Source organism: Eublepharis macularius, chromosome 10 (assembly GCF_028583425.1).
Source record: "Eublepharis macularius isolate TG4126 chromosome 10, MPM_Emac_v1.0, whole genome shotgun sequence".
Taxonomy (NCBI): domain Eukaryota; kingdom Metazoa; phylum Chordata; class Lepidosauria; order Squamata; family Eublepharidae; genus Eublepharis; species Eublepharis macularius.
Window position 1 is genome coordinate 54793848 of NC_072799.1, and position 23709 is coordinate 54817556.

Here is a 23709-nt window from a genome sequence, read left to right on the forward strand (position 1 = left end):
CAGCCGCTCTTCCAAGTCTCAATCTTCTTCTGATTTCTTCATTGCAGTCTCCCTTTTGGTTGATGATTAATCCAAGGAATAGAAAATCTTGAACAATTCAATTTCCTCATTGTCAACTTTAAAATTGTGTAATTACTCAGTAGTCATTACTTTTATCTTCTTGATTTTCAGCTGTAATCCTGCTTGGATGCTTTCTCCTTTAACCTTCATCAGTAGTCGTTTTTTCGCTTTTTTCTGTCAGTAGCGTAGTGTCAGTAGCACATGTGTGCTTCATGCATGTATGAATACCCTCAAAAGGTGAGTGCTGGGTTACCCACCCCTCCCACTGGTAGGGCAAGGGGACCTGGCAACCCTATGTACCAGCCTCCAAGTGGGGACTGGAGATCTCCCCCAAATACAACTGATCTCAGAGATGAGGTCCCTGGGAGAAAATGGCTACTTTGCAGGGTGGATTGGATGTCATTATACCCCACTGTGGTCACTCCCCTTCACAACATACTTTGTAAACTGCTCTGAGTGAGCATTAAGTTGTCCTGAAGGGCGGTATATAAATCAAATGTTGTTGTTGTTGTTGTTAATTAAAATAATATAATATATAAAACAGCAAGTCAGTAAAAAACAGTTGTAGGCCCAGTAGCACATAGTGCCTTTTATCCGTTTTGGTTAATACAGCTATGGCCATTCCTCAGAAAGCATAATCTGGCTATGGTGAACCATGCTCTGATTACATCCAGGTTAGATTACTGTAATGCACTTTACTTCAGCCTGTCTTAAAATGCAAAGCCAGGCTATTGTCATGGGTGGAATACAAAGATCATATCACCCCAATGAAAGATCTGCACTAGCTGCCCATTCGTATCTGGGCACAATTCAAAGTGCTGTTTTTCACCTTTAAAGCTCTAAATGGCTTGGAGCCAGGGTACTTGAAGGGCCACCTCCTCTCATATTGTCCTGCTAGGCAGGTAAGATCTGCCTCACAAGACCTGCTGTCTTTACTTCTACCTTCAGAGCTGAGGCGGATGGCAACCAGGTACAGGGCTTTTTCAGTAGTGGCACCTCGCTTACAAAATGTCCTTCCCCTTGAAGTTTGCCTGGCACATCCATTGCTTTCTTTTAGGTGCCATACCAAGACACCCAAGATTTTAATTAAGGAGGTGATTTTTTTAAACACTATTTTAGTGTGGAAATTGTCATTTTAAGCTGTCAATGGTCTGTTTTATATTCTATGTTTTTTATACTGGGCTGGGTTTTTAATACTGGGTTTTAATTAATATATTTTAAAGTTTTGCTTTTACTATTTTTATTTTCTAAAGTGCCTCAGGTAGGTTCCTAGTGTGGCAGCTAGAGCTGGTAGGCCCCTCAGTGGGGGCAAGGAATCCCCTGTTCCCACCCTTCTCCCCGCCCCCCGCCACCACTCACCTGGTGGGGAGGGGAAAGTTGGGGGAACAGGCCTCATGGGTATGCTCTCGATGCAGCACAACAATGAGATGTCATTGTACCACAAAGCATGCGTGCGAGAAGAAAAAAAGGTGAGTGCCAGGTCTCCCGCTCCTGCCAGGAGGGTAAGGGAACCTGGCAGCCCTAGAGACAGCATAAACATTTTTCTAAATAAATAAAACAAGCCATTATAAACAAGAATCTTCAAGCAGTTCACAACACGATACAACCCACAAAATAAAGTTACTTATTAAAACAACAAAAATGCATCATGAAAGAAGAAATAAGAATATAAAGAGTTATTCTAAATGAGTAAGAACCTTAACAGAAAATCTAAGAGGTGTTGCTTTTTGTTGTCATTGATTAATCATTTTGTAAGCTGCCTTGAACTATGTGGAAAAGCAGGGTATAAATGCTTTAATAAACAAACAAAACAAATAGCTATGGTACCATAATATGAAGGTGTCTACATCTACAGAGTTTCTCTCTTCTACCATAGCCAGCTCAAGGTGGATGAAGAAGCTGTGCCATAGATGCTTCTTAGAATATCTCCTGTAGTACTTAAAACCTCCATCCTTCTTATGTGTCAACACACATTTAACCCAGATCCTAAAACATCACTCAGTGTTCAATTGTTCCTATCTTATCAAACATCTGGCAGTTTTCAAACAAACAATTTGAGAAACAGTTGAGGAGCAGAATAATAGTGATGTGTTTCCAAAGAGGGAATTGTCTAGATAGTATAGATTTATAAGCAATGTAAGCAACTTCTTCCTTGGTGGCAAAATTTAAACTTTCTCTGAGGTCACTCCATATTTAAAAGAAGAAATAATTTTTGTCTGTTCTAAATTTTCTCCTGTTTAAATATGAAATATCACAAAGGAAGTATTCCCTTGCTGCTAACTTTAATCTAACTAGCACTTTTCTTTTGCAAATATTCCCATTTATTTCAATGGCACCATTTGTGTAAAAGAGTCGACAATGGGAAAAGTTTATATCCCTGGCCCAGGGTAAAGGACATGAAGTAAAGTACTTTATCCTGCGGTCTTTCATGCAGGGATAACTGGTACCTATAACCATTAATAAGCTAAAAAAAAAATTGATCTCATATTCCAAAGTTAGTTTTGCCACTGAAATATGCGTAAACAGGATTTCTTACTTCTGGCTCCTTTGAATGGTAGTGAAGAGCAACATGTAATCCTCAGCTGTTAGCATCAGGATGTTCTGGTGTGGGAACAAGCATGATGACATCTGCTAAGAATAAATAACCAAGGGGAAAAGATTATGAGAAAGAAGAATCCTTGTTACACACATCCTTCCCAGTGACTAAGAATTGAGAGCAAGGAATGCTTTTGCTTCTAATTCTTAAGTGTGTTCAAAATTCAAAATGGAGTTATGTAAATAGAAATAGGTTTCTACTTCTCGGGCTGCAAACATGATTATAGGCAGAAGAATGAAATTGTAACTCATTTGGATCACTAGTAGCTCTTTGCATGACCTGAGTAAAAGAATGAGAAGTTAGAGGCAGTTCATGCTTCCTGTTGCATAGTATACACACTATGTGAAGGCTTACATTCCAGGCAAAGGGTTAAAGCAACCACCAAATTAAAAGTCACTGAAAGCTGCAAGTTAGATTCCACATCTCCAGACTAATGTTCAAGTGGCCACTTTCGTCCTGGTACTTAAGCAAAGCAATTAATCTTTCTACTGATATGATGATACTTAAAATACATTTTTCATTTAGCCCTTTTGGAATCAAAACCATTTGCTATAGCCTTACAAGGTAACAGATTGGGGACAGGTTATCAAGACTTGTGTTATTTTGATCATAGGGCTTTGAATGTTAATATTGTGTCTGATGAGAGTTGTCAGAGCTACAATTAACTGCAGTACCAGTAAGAAGGGTCACACAATTCCTTTGCCAAAATAAGTCGTAAGCTATCTTGATGTGCATCATCACTGAAATTTCTTTTCACTAGTCCCTTGTCTTCATAATATATAAATGACATTCTGTGAACACACTCAATAAGACCTTTCTCCTTCCTCGGTCTTTTTTTCTCAGTCTCTTAGATCACTCCCCTCTCTATTGCTTCTCAGTTTCACCAAGTTATTCCACCCCCAGACCAGTCTTTCTCTGACCCCTGCTCACATATTCTTCTAACTGATCTATGCCTTCAGCCTCCCAATCTCACCTTATCTCTTCTCATTATTTTCTGAGGGAAATGACCAGGCTGCTGTTCTTTATCATGGCATAAGAGCTTGCTCACAAATAAATCTGTTAGTACGAATGGTGCCCGGTTTGCAACTTCACTAACCAATCTGATGTACTGGTCTGAATGTTGGAGTAGAACCTGTCTTTTCTCATATGTTGTGGGCCCCTTTCCTGGAAAAAAATGGTAAATGTTCTAATTGGAGAAGATGTCCATCTGAATGCTAGGCTTTATCTGTTGGTTCCATGATCTAATGCATGTTGGAGATATTTCAAATACATTTTCACAGTAATCCTTATTACAGAGCTGTAAAGTAGGTTAGTATTCATATCCCAATATTGCTGATATGGGTGATGAAGCTGAGAATGAGTGCCTTGCCTAAGAGCAACTCATAGCTTCGGTGAGATTGTAACCTGCAACCTTCTGGCTCCTAGCTCAGCCTTTTCACTGCTATGCTACATGATGAAATCTGTGATTATACAAAGATTGGAAATTTCTGTTCTAATATTTAGAGCTCTTGAATACTTAATAGCAGTGAACGATATGAAGCATATAGAACTATATTTTATTATACAGGTAAATCCCAATTTTGCCTCACATTGGGATTTCAAAGAATTGTCTTCACTGTCAATATATAAAACTAATAAAATAATCTTTATGAATTTTAACACAGTCCAAAGAGCTGTGCCTATGGGTCATGACCAACAATTCTTGTATAAAATTTTTGGAGAAAATGACATTTCATTTAGTGATTGTCACTATCCTCTCTGCAGTTTTACAGAAATGTTAAGGACTGGTGGCTTTTTGGTTTCTATTTCTGTGTGCCACTTGGATGTACTGCGATCTTTTACTCCCTAATGACCTGTGAAATGCTGAACAGGAAGAACAGAAATTTGAGAATAGCTCTCAATGAACACCTGAAGCAGGTAAGGAAGGATGCAACTACCTAAAAATGCCCCACTCCCACTTGTTTCTTTCAGGCATTACCTTTTAAACTTTTCGATACTGGCTTTAAGAAAATATACTAAGGTAATAGAAAGTAGGGTGAAAGGTGAGTTTTGACTCAAAGGTATTCAACTCAGAACAGAAGAATAATTTATAATGCAAGAATGCAGACTTAATATTTCCAACTTTAGATGAGGTTATTGGATTGGATCCAACTAGCTTTTCCACTGGTGAAAAAGGAAGGGTTTGTGTTTACCACCAGCCTTGGGACTTGCATAGACAGAGCCACATGGAGGGGGGCTGTAATATGATGGGGAATTGGTGGAGATTGACCAAAAAAAGCTGACAAGATCGAACCCTTTGTTTCATTTTACAACTCATGTTACTTTGCTTGTTCTCTCACTACTGCAATTTCCTTAGACTGCAGTTCCTACTTCCTTCTTTTAAACATGAGCTTGTTGGTCCTTTCTACTTTGTATGTGTGTAAAGTGCTGTCAAGTTGCAGCCAACTTATGGTGACTCCTGCTGGAGTTTTCAAGGCAAGAGACTAATATAGGGGGTTTGCCATTGTCTGCCTCTGTGTAATGACCCTGGACCTCCTTGGTGAGCTGCCATCCAAGTACTAATCAGGGCCAACCCTGCTTAGCTTTCAAGATCTTACATGATCAGGGTAGTCTGGGTCATCCAGATCAGGACTCCCTTTCTACTTTAACCAAGTCTAAATAATAATATGTTTCCTGCTGTGGTGTAGCCATGAATGTTTTATGATCACGGCATGAAATTTCTCTTTAGGACTGTTGCATGAGTAAGTATTGCTTTTCAGGTTCACTCACATGATATACTTATTTATTTAATATTTTGCCTTTGAACAGTACTTTAGGAGTGAAGGGGGTGTGCATCAATTGATATGCATTGACCATTTCAAACCATAATCAAAGTGGTGAGCAGTTAAGAAGCTGTAGTATTTAGGCAGCATCCTGAGCATTTGAATGAATAAAAGGCAAACTGCAAACAACACATCCAGTGAATTTCAGTAGATTTCCTTTTAAAACTATGGCAAGATCAGACAGTGGCTAACTCGTTTCAATTGTGTCCTAAAAAGCTAGTTTTCACCATATGTTTCTTTACCTACCACTGTATTCTGAACTGTGCAATGTTTGGCTTGGCTCACATTTGCAAATTCTTAAGTGTGCTTTCATCTTCCAGCGACGAGAAGTTGCAAAGACAGTTTTCTGTTTAGTTGTGATTTTTGCCCTTTGCTGGTTTCCTCTTCACTTGGGTCGGCTTCTGAAGAAACTGATGGACAAAGAAATGAACGTCAACAGATGCGAATTTCTCTGGTACAATTTTATTTATGGGCTTATACAGTGGAGGGATGGTTCAGTGCAGTGATGTAAGAAGCTACAAGCAATAGATACTAAACAGGGAGTCAGTATTTTAAAGCTATTGCTGATGGTTTCTGTTCCATGAAAGACAATAGCAAGGGCATTAGTGAATCTGGTCCCCCAAAGTATACCAACTTGACTTGACTTCCTTTCCAGTCCGGTAACTGAACTGATGCGTCATGTTTCTTGCCCTGCTAAGCTGTGAAAGATTTTGAGCCAACTTTGAAAAGGAGGCATCTGCTTTAACCAGTTCATGTAGAAGCATGTTTATGATTATGTTAGAGGGTAACATGATCTTTGACTAGGGCAAATATTGCACAATGAAACACTGCTGTGTGTGGCTAAACCTTCAACGCATACCTAGGAAAAATTTAGGAAGTGATTCAGCGATAAAGTGCTTGAAAAGATACTAAGGTTTGATTTTATGACAAATTTGTAACTGTGTGCTTTCTTTCTTTTCAACTCTAGCTTTCTGTTGGCATTTGATTATATCAGTATGAATCTAGCAGCCATAAATTCCTGCATAAATCCTATAGCACTCTATTTTGTCAGCAAGAAGTTCAAAAACTGTTTCCAGGTAAGGACTTTCAATGTTTCCGAAAAAAATGATAGAAAATAAAGCTGTAAATAGACTTTTGAGGAAGAAAAAGTGAGAGGGTAGCTTGAGGGAATATCTTTTCCCTGCAGGTTGATCTGTTAACATACCTGTACATTCCAGCTGGAGAGCCATAATTATCTTTTGGTTGTCAACAAGAAACAGTCTTCCTAGGTAACATTCAGTGACATTTGACTGAATTTGAGCCATCCAAGTTATTAAACTCTCTAATATTCTCAAACGGCTCCAAATTTCATTAATCAGGGAAGTGGCATGTTATGTGATTTTACTAGCACTGTGTGACACTTCACATATTATTACTTGTGATGTAATAGCGCATGGGAAAAATAAATGTGTGACGTGGCTCCCAACCTAGGAGAGCCACAGTTAATATAGAGCTGCAATTAATATAGTCTCCGAAGGATTTTCAAAACCCTAAAAACAGTCAAAGGGTTCCTTTTTCATGTAAGGGTTGCCTTGCTGGGGTGAGGTTAACCCTTTCCCACTTGCACTGTTTCCTGATGCAAATGCTTCCCTGGCACCTAGTTGCTAGTAGTGGGGTAAATAGTTGTAAGGCAAATAGCTACCTGGGTCCAACCATCCCATGCACAGAACACAGTTTTCCTGCATTCCTCTCTATTCCTGTAGCACCTTCTGACCCACAGAAAGATCATTTCCAAAGTCACACTGCTTGTGTGGAGGAATAACAATGCAATGGAGGATGGAGTGAAGAAAGACAAGGAGGTGAAATCACTCCTCCTTTCTCTTCTATAAGTGCAGCTTCACTGATGAAAGGAATCCATTTTATCCCCTTGCACCTCCTTACTCCAGGCCACTGACCCACATGGCTAGTCCCCCACAGAGATCCCACAACCCCAGGAATGATCTTTCTAGGAGTCAGAAGGGGCCTCCCACCTTTAGGGTGGGGTGGGGTTCTCCCCACCATTGCACTTGGTTAATTTATTTCATTATTGTTTTGTATGTTGATTTTAGTATTGTTGTTTTCTTGTTTTTATCGATTTTAACTTGTTCACTGCCCAGAGCCCCTGAGGATGGGCGGTATATAAACTGAAATATAAATAAAAATAAATAAAGAGGAATGCATGAAAATTGTGTGCCTTCCATGCATGGATGGTTAAACCTGTGCAGGTCCTGAGGGTAAATTTGAGATTGGTAAAATGAGAAATGGAAAGGGTTAAACTACCCTCCCCCAGAATTTTGGCTCAAAACTGGATGATGGTCCTTATGACCACTAGAGGACTTATTCGTGAATTTCCTGAATAATCTGTATGATTACAATTCTGTAATCATGCAAAATGAGCTCAGAATCTGAGATTTTTTATTCCATATTACAGATCAGACGGAGGTGTATTTTATTTCAAAAACTATAAACAAAACAATGGGTTGGCTCCAGCAAGCCTTTCTACCATGGGACAGGGGAGAAAACAAAGAGGCTATGCTCGGGATCATGGGACAAGTGTACAATAGTCTTGTGGGAAATGGGCCGTAATAAGGAGAGGAGTTGGCCAAGTTTAAGCGGAAAAGCTGGTTGGATCAAACCTAGTTCTAAATTCACAAATGCCAATGTCTTTAAAAAAATGTGTGTAGATCCTACCATATTTTCTGCTAATTGAAGGCCACCAACTGAAGAGCGACTGAAAGGTTTTCACTGATTCTTTCCTCCCACGGCAGACTCCCATTTTATTTTCCATGCTGTTCTTATAGAATCCAGGGATGATTTCCCTGAGGGCAAGATATTGGGCATGGCAGGATGCGGTGGAATGGGGAGGTCAAAAAATTTCTTTCTACTAACAATACTATGTTTGCACAATATAGGAACCAAGGCTTAGTTTCCAATAGAGAAAATCTGTTCCAAAATTTTCTGTGAAGGACCAAAGTGGACGAGGCCAGAAGAATTTGCAGTGTCCTGTCAAACTCTAGATTTTGCCCGGACTTTTGCTTATTTAGTTCACTTGACTTGTCAGCCTAATTGCCTTTACTGACATGTTCCCCTACAAACAAGTTAATCTCCTTCTTATCAACCACTCTGTCTGTTAAATGAAGCAAATCTTCTCATATCTTTCTTAAGGAACCCCTTCAGTTTACTATGAGAAAGGACTGGCTGAAATATGAATTTTGGGGGATAAAATAATACCTGGTTGGCAAGTAATTTTTAACATGGGCTACATTTTCAACTGAAGGAGAACTAGTGAGGTCCAATTCAGACACTGGATAGGTACTCTGTGACCAATTGGGGAAATCCACACGTATCTCAGGGAATATTTAGGCAAAATAGTGACACCCCAGGACCATTTCAGGTCAGGAAAATCACATGAAGGAAAAGGCTGAGGAGGACCCTTTTGTATGTGCAGTTCAATCCTAATCCAAGTCAGGTATCACACATGCAGTAATTGAGGAGAACTAGCCATTCATGTCTGAGTCTTACAGGATGTGGACCCCAGACCCAATCGGTGTACTCCATAATGTGTGGATATTGGATCTGCTCACTGACTCATTCCTACATGGCAAGTCCTTCTCTTCCTGTGGGAACAGCAAGAGCTTTGGCAGTACACTTCCTTTAGGTACCTCAGCTGCTTACTATACTTCTCCTTTGTCTTGGTTCATGCACAGAAGTGAGTGTTGAAGGTACATAAGGGCAACTGTCTCGCAAAGCCTCTGTTGCTGCTTGCAGTGAAGATGGGGGGAGTGGATGGGTGTGTTTCTGCTTGGGAGATGTTAGCTGAGGTCCCTTAAAGTGGGCAAAAGTGGGGTCAGGGGCTATGCTGTGGTCACACTGGAAGCCTTAGAGAGGAGTCAGATTTAGCAATTGCTCTTCTTGTTGCCTATCCTGTGTTAAACCTGACTCTCTTTCCTATCTCTTATATCATTTCTCACTATCATTTTCTTTTCTTCATCTCTCCTAATCTTTCCTTACTCTAAACAGTTTACAATGACTTAACTATTCCTGAAGAAGATAGAGATGGATATATAGGATTACAATTTCTATAAACTTGACTAAACATATAAGTTCACAGTTAGGCTCACAAATCCACTGAAAGCAATGAATTTAATGTGCCTCTCTGTAGGATAGATTAAAAGGCTTTTTTGAAGCTCCAGTATTATTAAGGACAGGGTGTGGTTAGAGAGCAGCTGGTGTGGCACCATTGCTCAAGCTAAGAGGCCTGAGTTGGATCAGGATTGGGAAGTCCTCATATAAGTTGCCTTTAGTTGCATGAAGCAAGAAAGATCAATGATAAAGGCAATAAATAAACAGATAAACAGTTAATTTTTTTTTTAAAGTGCAGCTCAGTTGGAACAGTGGGGTATGGTGAAATGACCTGCAAAACTTAACAGTACAATCCTATGCAGACACTGCCGGCGCCAGGGTTTCTGGCGCCTGTGGCGACCGCACATGCACTACAGACAACGTGATGACATCATCACATGATGATGTCATCACGCAGTGCAAGCCGGGGCATTGGCCGGCGGATGGCTGGGGTGGTGGGCAGAGGCTGCTCCACGCTCTGCATGCCGCTCCGGCAGCGGCTCATGGCTGCTGCGCCCGGCTGGGGGCGTGTGGCGGCAGTGGCGGCAGCACAGGGCTGGCTGGCTGCAGCAGCTGCGGCCCAGCCACGCCAGCTCCACGGCACATGCCTCCGCCCCCAACATCCCCTCCGGCGCCCCTCTGGTGCCCTCGTGCCCTGAGGCCACCGCCTTCCTGGCCTCAATGGGCGTGCCGGCCCTGTATGTAGATGTCCTCCAGGGTAAGCCCAGTTATTTCAATGGCCTTAGAGTTGTCAGGCTATGGATTACATGATACGGCAGACAGATCCCTGGACCACTGCAGCAAGACACAGGTTCCTGGTTAAATGGCTTTTTATTGAGAAATCAGATCATTTCCATATACAGGTCCATAGTTTACTTAGAAGCAAGAAAGCCTCCAAGAAGTACAGCTTCCTTGAAAGGAATAGAGGCTTGAGGAAAGTACAGGTCTAAATACTCAAACATTTCCCTCCTCCCTAACCCACCAGTTTTGAGCTGGAAGAAGTCTGGGAACTTTTGCTGGAGTTTATACATCAGCTAGACAAGACAGAAAGAGGCATAACAGAAACAGTAACATTTCAGACTTTACAAGGTCATTTCGGTGAGCTTCAAAGAAAGAGATTACACAGCTGTGTTCTCAGGCTGGGAGAGAGAGAAATGAAAGTGATGCATTCAACATTTGCAATATGAAATCAAAACACAGTGTTAGCAATTAGCATGCCCTAGAACAATGACATGGATGTAGGGGTTACAGACATAACAAGAGTCACTGCACAGGATTACACTGTTAGTCAGGAAATATTTATACTAAATTTAAGATTGAGCGATGTTGACATAGGCCCCCAACTTGGTTCCATTCCTTTTGGTATTGTTGGAACATGCTTAAGTCGAATGTTGCCCGTGTTCTCTTGTACTCCATCACTCTTGAGGCTTCTGCTGTTCAGTGAAGACAGGAAATGATCCTTTATGATTAATAATCTGTGGAAACATTTCTCTTGCCAGTCATGCCTCTGCTGCTTGTGCTACCAGAATGGATGCCAAACAACATCTGTTTCTATGAACGGAACGAGTATGCAGTGGAAGAACAATGAGTTGAACAATCACAACACAGAACGTAGCATCCACAAGGACAGCTTAAACTGAGGTTCAACAAAAACTGCACAATCTTAAGAAGGAAATGATGGTGCAGTGAAACGTTTTAAGCAAGATGTTTTCTGGTACTCAAAAAAAATTATACTGAAAGAGTTCATTCCTTGGCGCTTACTTCCAGTGATGACCAAATAGACTGGTGAAGTTCTGTACAGGTTTCCAAATGGAGGCATGGAAGCTTTTTTAAAGAAATAGACTTCTTGGTGAAAGGAAGAAGAATCCATACAGTATTCTGCAGTGTATTTGCAGGCTGCAGATGGAGCTACATAATGAATGCAGTGTTTCTGGTGTCCTTTTTAAAATTGGGTGGTAAGTCAGAATTACTAATGGTAGATTTAAAAAAAAACCTTCTATCTGCCATTGCTTTGTGTTACCATCAATATCTCCGTTGTTCTTTTGGCAGGAAATATTTTAGTAAATATATCCACAATTAAAAGCACGTTCAGTGTGAATATATATGTTTGTGTCAGCATTTCAGTTTTGAATACTGTAAATAAGACATTAGCATTTGCAGCACTTTGCTAGCCTGTGATGTGATTTATAGGAACAGGCCTGAAACAGCAACAATATTAAATTCCTAGACTGTAAACTGAGGTCCCAAACATATCATCATATAATTGCTGGACCACCTTTTTACGAAAAGGCACATTTGTATATATCACCATGAAAGCATCTGAAGACCTATCCATTGTCTACTGCTTACATTTCCTCACTCCTATTAGATTATGAATGCAGAATTCTAATCTGGCAGAATCTATTATGACTTCAGAATGAAATGTGAGTACAGCAGTATGAATGGATCACGTAGCAGATCATTTTCAAAACTGTTTGCACAGGCATTGAAAAGTAATTTTGCAGTGGGAGAATAGTGTACACAAGATTATTATCTGATTTTGCAATTACCTGGCTAACAAGCATTTAAAAATAGATTTAAAATCTAGTAATACCAATAAGATTTCCTTCGAATCCATTGTAATTAAGATTGGCGGTCATAAAATTAACAAGAACGAAACCTCTGAAACTACCATTTGCTTGCATTTTGATGTCTTTATGAAGATAGTTATTTAACACAGGGCATGGAGAAAAAGTGGTTGGGCCTAGATAGATCCTAGAGGAGGCACTACCGCTATCCAGCTGTAGATGGAAGCAAACATAAATGGCTTGTGTCACCAGATAATGATCAAAACATGCATCAAATATACAAACCTAGCCAGTATGATGAGCTCTACTATATGGCTGGGGGACATACATTCAGATATGAAGCAGTGCACTAGAAATCTTAGAAATCAGCACTGCTTATATGCGTGGAAATATTACCATAGATTAGGAGACTGTCTTTGAGCAGTTCTTCTGGCAGTAATTTGTTTTCAATTGGATTTTTGTCTGTGGCATTTTGCCAAAAAGAAAACAAAAAGAATCATCTCCTAACAGTGACTCTAGTTTAAAAACTTCACTCAAAATCATTGTCTGTGCCTATGTGGACCACAGTCCTCTAATGAGTACATTAGACCTTGCCAATATCCATACAGTTTTATATTTGACTGTCCAGTCTTTCATTGTTGTCATTGGCTTTAATATTGCAATACAAAGGATACATCCATAAACAATGTTCAAGATCTTCCTCTCTGTTTTTGCCACGTGCACACTGATGGTGCAGTCCTAAGCAGTGTTACCCTTTTAAGTCCATTGAAATCAGTGCTTTGGATTGCACTACCAAGTTCATTAGAGAAAATGTCATTTGTGTCATAGCTTTCCTCTGAGTGTCATTAGTCATGTCAGTTTAATAACGAATGTTGTTTAATCACACATTTAGATCAGTGACTCAAAAGTAAAGAGTTTTCTCGCTGACCCAGGGTAAATGACAATGGCTTCAATCCCTTTGCCTGTTATAAGTGGGAAAGTCCTATTAGCTTATGTAGAAATTCCAAATAAATAACTAGAATTGCAGCCGCTGTGCCCAGTGGAATATTTCACAAATTGTATGATGAAGTTCTGAAATCATTTCCCAACTATTATATTCTTTCCTGTATATTACTGGATTTGTTTGGTCAATTCAGGCATATCTCAATGTTCATAATTCATCTGCAACAATTATAAATAAGCCAGACTACCATTGCTGGTCATGTAGCAATATTATGTTGTTATACTTTGCCATTTTATTTGTTTAATGCTTTTAATTGCTGCATCTGGCTCTGACTGCCTACCAGAGGAAATGATAATTCACAAATATGATAACACAAATGTGAAATTTGAATCCATGTAAATGAATGAATGCTTCCACATTGTTGTCATAAGCTCTTTGGGGTGGCCATTATTTGCCTCTTATTGCTAAACAGGTAGCATTTTATTAGTCAGCAAAATGAATTACAACAATGTAGTATATGATGTGCATGCTGCATAAAACCTCCAGGAGATTTACAGCATCTGCTCTGTCTGGTTTAGGAAAATAGCTATGTGGCTTGGAACGTCCAGCTGTATTTCAAGTGGATGACACAGTTCTGTGCATAATTTACAAGGTCAAATGCAAAGTGCCTATGATTATATCTGCTGAACAATTTCCAGAATGTTTACAGACAAACAGCAGAGAACATGTTAATTTGTATATAATATGTATATAAATCTCTCCTGTGTAAATGACTGTGTGTATTTTAGTGAATGCTTCTCTTAACAGCCTTTGTCTGTTTATATACCAATATACATGTTAATGTTTTCAAGCAAAATATAATGTATTTGCATTGTATTGTAATAATATGTAAGAGCATAGTATAGATAAAACCTTGAGATTTTTTTCCTCAGAGCCTCTACATAACAAAATAGAAATATAGGTAACTTTTTTTTTCTGGTTCTGACTCAGTGAATTCTGTTTCAGTGTCAACACGGATAGAATATGCCATGATGGCATTTTGCAAAGCAACAATTTCTCTGTAGAACCATTTATATTCCTGATTTTACTATCTTGCACTATAAAGATCTTGGGTAGAACCACAACCAGATTATGATATGTGATGCTGCAGCCTCTCCTGACTTCTTTCGCCTGCTCTAGCCTCTGTGCATTTTACAACATACTGGCAAGAAACCCTAAAATAGAAGTGATGTGTGAGAGATTAAAAAGTGGTCTTCCCAGCTCTTCAGAGAATGGTCTTAAAAGTCCAGCTCAGCATCAATCCACATGCACTGACATCTCACATCTTGGCCTATGACCTACAAGGAAAGTCTGTTAATGACTGTTAGGCTGATTCCGCACACGTTGGATAATACACTTTCAATGTACTTTATCAGTCGTTTGAGGTGGATTTTTTGTTCCACGCATGAAAAAATCCGTTCCAAATGATCTATAAAGAGGATTGGAAGTGCATTATCCAACGTGTGCGGAATCAGCCTTAATGAGGAGTCCAGTCTATAAATATCAATAAGGCCTACTTCTGTTTTGTTGTAGTTAAGGGCAGGGCAAAAGAATCGGATATTCACAAATATTTATATTTTTATAGAAAACATGCATACTCAAGTACAGAGGCAAAAATGGGGACTAAAAACAGGATATAACTATAAAAATAAGGAGGAGATTAAACTTTGAAAGCTTTCTGCAAGGTCAACGAGGATCTTGGGTATGAGAGGTACTGGGTTAGCCGAGAGGCCTGAGTAGCCAGATATTCCTTCTGGCTCTCAAGAAAAAGAAGCAGTTACCAGGGTGCCTGTAGATCGCAGGGCTTCACTGAGCGCTAGAAGCCACTCTAGAAATCCACTATCACTTACTTTAACCCTTTACTTGATTTGACATCATAGCAAGTGCTCTCCTGTATCAACTGAGCACTTGGCTTTCCAGTCAAGTAAGAGGTTAAAAGTGAAGGAATCTGGATTCCTAGAGAGGCTCATGTTTAGGATCAGCAAGTTCCCTTTTCTCAATTCTTTATATAGTCACGCAATTAAGGTATTTCATACTGATGATCAGATTTTGTTGTTGTTAACACTTGCAGGGTTCTTTTCTTTGTAAAGTATGTGTGTCTTATGCAGTTCATACCTAATCCTGGATGTATTTCCATGTCATCTTGCAATATACATTTTCAGGGCCCCCACCTCCATGATACAAAATTAGCACATTACAAATGCATTGCTAATTTTAACTGTCTTCATCTGTTTGTATTCATAAAACTTATCTGGAGCAGCCATTCAGTATCCAAAAAAATGTGGGGATGGAGGGTGATATATCATTTCCACTTCCTCCTAACTTATCCCATCTTTGTTATGAAATTTTTAAAATCATTTTTTACATTATTTTGATACAACTGATTGCTTGCAATTGCAAACTCCAATGTTTCTCAGCATGTTTCTCAAGGGCTTTTTGCAAGCCCTGCCTGCCTAGTTCTGTTCAAATATCCCTGTTTCGCTCTCATTTCTCCCTTGTGAGAAAAGAACCTATGAACCTTTGTTTTCTCACCAGCTTTTCTTTCCTTGTGCTGAATTTTCCCCATTAAAATTAATGCCTTTTCCAAGATTTTTTGCATCAACTGCATATAAATGACATCTAGTGTACACATGGAGTACAGAGGGCAAAAAGAAGCACAAACCATCAGCAATAAAATTGATGCTGGCAAACTGAAACCAGTGACAGAGTCAAAAAGGAAAAATAGTTTATTTTTGACTATGGAGGAACCAATAAGGCCAACTTCTCACGATCTTTTTGAAGCTAAGTTACGTAAATATGTCTAACGAATTTCACATATTGCCAACGTTTGGGTCATTATAATGCTGGACTTCTCTAAATATACCGTGAGGCTGCGTGCAGCCAGTCTGGCACTTTATCTCCTCTGTGCCAACTTGACCCGGACCTTCTGCCACTGGCTGGGACTGGGAGAGAGTCTTGGGTGACTACAGGCCTGTGTTTGAGTCCTGCCTGGCAGAAGCCTGGTGACAATCTCAGGGGCTGATGGCAAGGTTTCCTTCACATGCTCTAACAGAGTGTCCTCTGGCACTGATGAGACATTGGCAGGTGCCCCTGCAGTGCTGGTCCCTTCCTGGTCCCTCTCATTCACCAGAGTTACTGACCCTAGCTCCTCAAACTCCTCCTATGGCGATTCTGTAAGAGTCTCTGAGAGGATCAGAGGGGTCATCATGATGACACAGTCAGTCAGTCAGTCAGTCAGTCAGTCAGTCAGTCAGTCAGTCAGTCAGTCAGTCAGTCAGTCAGTCAGTCAATGAAACAATCATACAATCAATCAGGCCATTCAATAGTTGTTGTCTACAAAGCAGATACTCAACAATAGGTTACTTCAGATTTTTATCCTCAAGGCAGTGCTTCTGTGGGGATATCACATTCCTTGAAACTGAAAGAACTAATTTTGCATCCGTGAAAACTGTGCCTTCCCAGGTCGCACAGCCTTTGCAATGGCAACTGCCGTGAGAAATATAGGAGCTTTTTCAGTACCTGTATTTTGTGATGGACACTATCCACCACCACCTCCACCCCTGCCAATTTCTTTATAGGGTGGGTTCTGGTATGAGGGAAAAAAAACAGGTAAAGTTGTACTGCAATCTGCCCGGACTGTAAGAAAAGGATGGTAAAGAAACCTAAACAATATTTGATTAAGTTCATTTGATAGAACATGATGTGCACGGAAAAATATTCGGCATTAGTTCAGCCAGCATGAGATGGAGCATGAGGGTTGCTATGATCAACAGTAGCAGGTGGTAGCAATAAACCTCCTGGCTGCTGTGGAGGGATGGCACAAAGGGAAATTGTCAACCAAAACGATTCGCCTGTGAGTAGCGACTTTTCAGTGGTAATACCCCGAGCTATAAAATGTCTTTCCATGGAGAAACTTACCTGGCACTTTCTTTGCTAAGCTTTAGGTGAAAATAATTTTATTTGTGTGAACTTTTTACTGAGATTCTTCCTTCTGTGGTTGCTTCTTTGATCTTTCTTCAGTTGTTTTTATTATCCGCTTAACTGGTTTCTTAAATTGTGATGTTTATGGTAGTTTTATATTTTATAGGAAGTTTCTTCGAAGTATGAAAAAAAATCTTGTTTGAAAGCTGCACAGCTCATTTTTAAAAAAAATAAAGAATAGATAATATAAAATAACTGGTTTTATTGATCAAAACTTTGTCTTTCATTTGCAACTTTTTTTCTGTCTTGGTAGAAAGAGATCTATTCTTGATAAATCCTATGTTAAGAAAGTCTTGAAATTTCTACAGATGGCTAGCCAGACATCCTGGCAACAAACCCACAGCTGTCTCACAAACTAATCTGGTATGTGCCTGTTGCAATCATAAATTCCTTTCCCATCTCTTTTATGGTTTACTCAGGTGCATGACAAGCAGTATTCATTTCATCCTTACAAAGTAGGCCAGGCAGAGGAATTAAGTAACTAGATAAGGAATAAAGGAATAACCAACTTCCACCTTCCATGAGTAATCCCTTCTTTTCCCTTCAATCTGTTAAAACCAGTTCTGTGCAGAACGTCGTTTCTTTGAAGTCAATTCTAAAATCCTCCTTTCTCCAGAACTATTTTTTATTCAAAGTTAACTGGAAATATAATTTATAATGGGTTTAACATGATAAACTTCCTTAGTTCAACACCTAAAATACCATTTTCTTAAGTTGGTCCATTCATTTATATAAAAAACAGATTTAAGGGAAAGGAGGGGGCTTTACAGAGAATTCTTTTTCTGAAACTGACTCACTTTGAAAAGACTTTAAATGGAACCCCATCAACTTGCTACTCACTTGCTATTCACTTCAGATTGGTTTAATAGGTGCAGCTTTCCTCAAAGAATACTGCGAGTTGTAGTTTGGTGGGGGGGGGGGTCATAATTCCTTGTTAGAGATCGCCAACTCTCCCACAGAACTATAGTTCTCAGAATCCCAGGTTTCATTAGGAAACGGAAATATGCATTAAACCAGCTTAATTCTCTGGTGGTGTTATGTTCTGTCAAGCAACAGGAATGGGTACAATTCTACTTGCTAGAGGAGATATCGATGTATTGTCGAAGGCTTTCACAGCCGGAGAACAATGGTTGTTGTGGATTTTCTGGGCTGTATAGCCGTGGTCTTGGCATTGTCGTTCCTGACGTTTCGCCAGCAGCTGTGACTGGATCTTCAGAGGTGTAGCACCCAAAGACAGAGATCTTTCAGTGTCACAGCCCGGAAAATCCACAACAACCATAGAGGAGATATCGTTCTTCAGAACTGCTAAGAGGTAGGGGACATATTTAAGGCATATGCACACTATTAAGCAGCAGTAAGCTGCCAATGCTTACTACAACCAGAGGCAACACGAACCACAATCCTTTCCTCTTATTGTCATACCTTCCATTTGATCACATGAGCAGGTAGTGCATCTACAAATCTTTAACAGAAGACAACAAGACTGAAATTTGAAAGAAATGGTAACCATCAAGAGAAGTTCTGTTGTATTTGCCCCAATTTATTGAGGCAAAGTGGGCAACTACTAGATACAAGGCCTTTCTAGGGACCCCAGGTGCCTACCGGTGCAATCTCCTGGCTGTTTACCTATTTGCTCACTGGTCGCTGGTCACTGGCAGGAGGTTTTGGGCTGCCCAAAGATCACCTGTCACTGGCCACAGGCATGCTCCTACACTACATTAGGGCCAATTTTGACCCAAAACAGGTCAGAATTAACTCCACACAAAATGCAGGCGTACGCTCATGGCTGAAATGATGACATCATTTCCTGGAAGTTACATCATCACACTAATGATAGGAGTGTGCATGCACGGATGAGGCACAAGGTAGGTGCCAGTTCCCACCCCCCTCCCATCGGGAGGTTATAGGGAACTGATAACCCTAGGCCTTTCCCTTAACTCTGGCTCTGTTTATCTTTGAATATCTGTTTTGCATCAGATTCTTTAAGCTTTCAGTAGCAACTAAAACATGTTTCTTTTCACTCAGGACTCTGATTCCCCCACCTTTGGAATTCCTGAATTTATTTTGATTGTGGTCAATATTGCCCTCTGTGCTGGTGTTGATGTTAATATTAGTTTTAATGGTTACATATCTGGTTACTGCTTATTTTAGTGCCACCTGCTGCCACTCTTTCAAATTGTTTTATTGTGGTTTTTCTACGAGTGATATTGCTGGCTGATTTAAAATATTTTAAATATTAAATTAAAGACTGGAAAGTGTTCCCTCAACTCAAGGGTGCATCTTCTTGGTTTCAAAGTCTGGAGCCCAGAGGAACTCTTTCTTTAACCTGGCAAAGCTGCCAGACAACCTGTGCTGGGTTCCAAGGTGGTCTTACTCAGAAATAAAAGACTACTGCCTAAAAATATGGACATCTTAATTAATAGTCAAAGTAATTAAAAAATCAGTACAGTCTCAGCAGATCTTTAAGCAGTAAAACAATAAAGCTGTCTGGTCTAAATAATACAGTTGGTACCTGAAATCCACAGCGATTAGTTGAGCAGTAGCAAGACATTCAGGCCAGCAGCATGTAGCTTATGGTAGAGATATAGAGGATGCCTCATACAAAGATCCATAGGCCATAGAGGAATGCTAATCTAAGGAAGAAAGGACAAGCCATCCAAACAATAGAACTCTTGGTAAGTTATAGATTTCTAATTACTCGGCCGTCGGACCAGTGTTACTCAATGGAATTCCCCACCTCAGGGAATCCTCCAGAATTAACACATCACTTCCTCCTTTCTTCCCCCTCCCCACTCTGAAATTAATTAGTGCTATTCTCCTAACTGGATGGCCTTGGGTAGGTAACAGGAACAAGAGCGTCTTGGACCAGGTGCATCTTGTTAGCAAAGCTGAGCAGTTAGTTTCTAAGTTAACCCTTGAATGGAATCGGGCTCTATTGCATCACAGCACAGAGTTTAGCCATTTTAATATGCTTAAATTGCGTTCTATGTTTATAATATATGAATGATTGCTCTACAACATTTGGGATGGAAGTGGCTTAAAAAAATGAAACCCGTACGTACAATAATATTCTAGCAAAATAATATACGTATATCATATAAAACAATTAACAACTCAATATATCCAGAGAACTTTGATGTTAATACATTTTATTCTCAGTTAAATGTACTGTATAACTTTCCAATTGGTATTCCAATTTAAACAGTTGATCAGGCTATTTAATGTTTTTTTTAATCTACTGACTGAAGCCTGTTACAAATAGCACTGTTGACGCAGGCAGGTGGAAATAATCCAGCCTGTGGGACTGGTAGTTTCCTGATTAAACACATGCAATACTGTCTGGAAATTTCATCTTCTGTGGTTGATTCCAAAAAGATATGTCTTCCAAAAGATATGTCTTCCAGGCTTTGGGAAAATGCAGTTAATACTAATAAAATATTGAATGAGAATTGAAAGGCTAAGTCATTTCTACTCTACTTTCAGAGCTGAAATGAACAATGTTTTCTCTGCTAAAGTAAGATAAAAACTAAATTGCATTAAAATGTCTGTGTATAGGAGGGAAATTACAGTGTCTTCTTACAATGGTCTTGAGCCCGCTTTGGAAGGAAGAATACAAACTTTTAAATAAATAAAAACAATATTCTAGAAACAAGATTAAATTGTAATTCTTCTTAGCATACTTCTGTAAGTTAAAGTTTATGTCCTTAGTGGAAAACAGGTCAGAAACAGTTTTCAGACCAAAATAATGTTCGGAATTCCCTACAACCCTGAGTGGTGGTAATCTATTTACTTACAAACGTACAAGCAGAATTCATTAGAATCAAGCAGGGTCTTAAAAGCAGGTTTCATGATCACTAATCTTACATCAGATTCTCAGACAGCAATTGCACCCTAAGGTTTTAATGTATCTTTCCCCCAACTTTAAAAAAAAGTGTAAAACAGCTGCAGTTCGCTTTAGATTGAGAGGAGGCCAAGCATAGCAGGGTAGGGTAGAGGGGCTATTTTGGTCCATTTGAACACCACCCCAGATTTATAATGGTCTGTATCTTTTACCATCTTTTACCAGGAAGAAAAGCTCTTGTGGGGAAGGCAGTTTGCAGTGCAATCCTCTGTGAAGTTACTTCCAACTTAGCCCATTGATTTAAGTGCTCTTAGACTAGAGTAACTCTGCATAGGATTGCACTGCAAATCAGATAAACCCCTAGGAGGGAAAAGGTTAAAGTCTTTCCAACTGGCTAACATAAGGCAACCCCAGACTTTTCTCTGCTTCTGTCTGGGTCCAAGCTTAAATGACAAAACTGCATTCCCTTATCTCAAGCAGGCCCTGCTGCCCCCTAGCCCAATACCATTAACATGCAAGCGTTGTCCATTCAGAAGAAATCTAGACATCAGCTTCCTTTGAGGAAATATCAACCAATCACTCGTGACTATTAGCAAGCCATCCACATGCTTAGGATTTTAAATATGGTGTTAAATACAACTTTTTGGATACATTTAATGACAGTTAAGTTTTAATATGGGTGAAAAAGTTAACCATTCATTACAATAAAAGTATGTCTGATTTGCTTTCAACATAATAGTCTGAAGATTTTGAAGGAAAGATAGGTTCATACCTTTGCAGGGCAAATACGCTAAGCAAGTGAACTACTTTTAAAAATGTTGTATACATGTGCAAAACCAATGAAAGGGTCTGGTTTGATTTTCTTGTATTCACAGAAAATGAACAGAATGTGGAGGAGGGGATCATTTGGAGGCTAATTTGTATAATTCAGTGTTCTGTCCCATGAGTGAATGATTTGAGTCCATACAAATACTTTCTGTCCATATTGTAAGTTAACATACATGTCCTAGTGAGGGGGTTTGACCTAGCTTAACTCTGATGCACTGGTTTTCTATAAAAATGATTCTTTTTGAATGGATGCACGTTCAGTCATGTGAGCCCTCCCCATGCAATTTGATGAGCTACAGCCCTCCTTGGACCTAAGTTTATCACCTCAGTAAGAAGCAGGCTACTACTGTTTTTTTTTTAATTTTTATTGGAATTAGAAATATTTTGTCACTTATAACAATCAAATTACTTTAATGTTCCAGTTCTAACCCCCTCCCTTCCCCCCTCGTTTGTTGACTTCCAACAGTTTTCCAACCCTTTGTCTATTCTTCCCCTACTCATTTCAACTTATTTTGTCAATTAAACATATACTTTCACACTCTTCTAAGCTAGTCTATTATAACACAGTGCTAAGTCAATTTCCCTTCACTTATCAACTAACTAATACATTCCTGGCATGTTATTCAATAGTAATAATACTGGTAATATTCTCAATATCCTGTACTCTAACTTATTCATTCTAATGTCATCAATATGGGACAAACAATTTATCCCTCCCTATACATAACTTGAGTACTCATAAGTGATTAATACATTTAATAATATAATAATAACATTCGATTTATAATACCGCCCTTCAGGACAACTTAATGCCCACTCAGAGCGGTTTACAAAGTGTTATTATTATAAGTCAACCAATTTAACTTATATATGTTACTCTTTACTTCCTCTTATATCTCTTATCTTTATAACATAAAGTCAATCAATTTGACCCATGTTCTGCACATTTCTAAATATCGCTATAACCAAAAATGCCTTCAGCATAAGTCAATCAATTTAACCTATATTCTATATGCTACTTCTCATTCCCCCCCTTCTTGTATTCATGAATTTTAATTCTGTTAATTCTCAATTACACCCCTATCTGCCAGCAACATAATTAATTAATTAATTTCTATTCTTATATATCACATAATAACTATTACTTAATACTGTATAGAATAATCAAATAGAATAATTGCTTAGTAATTCTTCTTTAACTCTCCTCCCCCCGGTATAGTCACTTCTCTCTTCTTTTGTTTTTCTTCAATAATTTTCAAACTGCCACAGTTCTCCTCCCACCTCCCATTTTTTCACCAAATATTGTTTCAGCTTCTCCCAATCTGTGTTAAACTGTCCTGGGTCAAGGTCTCTTAGTTTTCTTGTCAGTTTATCCATCTCCACCATGTACAGCAATTTATGAATCCAGTCCTCGATAGTTGGCACTTCTTGTACTTTCCACTTTTGCACATACAAAAGTCTAGCTGCTGCTGTCATGTAAAAAAGCAATGTCCTATGTTGTGCTGGAATATCTTCCATTCCCAAGTTCAGTAGCAGGAGTTCTGGGTTCTTATTAACTTGAAACTGTAAAATCTCACTTATTACTCTTATTATTTCCCCCCAGTACTGCCTGACTACTTCACAAGTCCACCACATATGGTACAAAGATCCTTCATGCTTTTTACATTTCCAGCATTTATTAGACGTGTTCACATTCCCTAGCGCAATTTTCTTTGGTGTCAGGTACCAACGATAGATCATTTTATAGACATTCTCTTTAATGTTAGTGCATGTCGTAATCTTCAAAGTATTTTTCCACAAATATTCCCACGCCTCCATTGTTATTTCTTTATTAAAATTTATAGCCCACTTCACCATTTGCACCTTAACTACCTCTTCTTCAGTATACCATT

At 39.2% G+C, this 23709-nt stretch overlaps 1 protein-coding gene across 1 annotated transcript in view; it reads left to right on the plus strand.

The window, feature by feature from the left end:
- The window catches only part of EDNRA (endothelin receptor type A), a 40791-nt gene extending 23448 nt beyond the window's left edge, over window positions 1–17343 (plus strand). Inside the window, exons 5-8 of the mRNA XM_054989935.1 lie at window positions 4421–4573; window positions 5799–5932; window positions 6446–6554; window positions 11118–17343. Coding sequence (XP_054845910.1) covers window positions 4421–4573; window positions 5799–5932; window positions 6446–6554; window positions 11118–11258 — 537 coding nt within the window. The 3' untranslated portion in view covers window positions 11259–17343. The remainder of the gene's footprint in view (window positions 1–4420; window positions 4574–5798; window positions 5933–6445; window positions 6555–11117) is intronic.
- Window positions 17344–23709: the final 6366 nt, after the last annotated feature.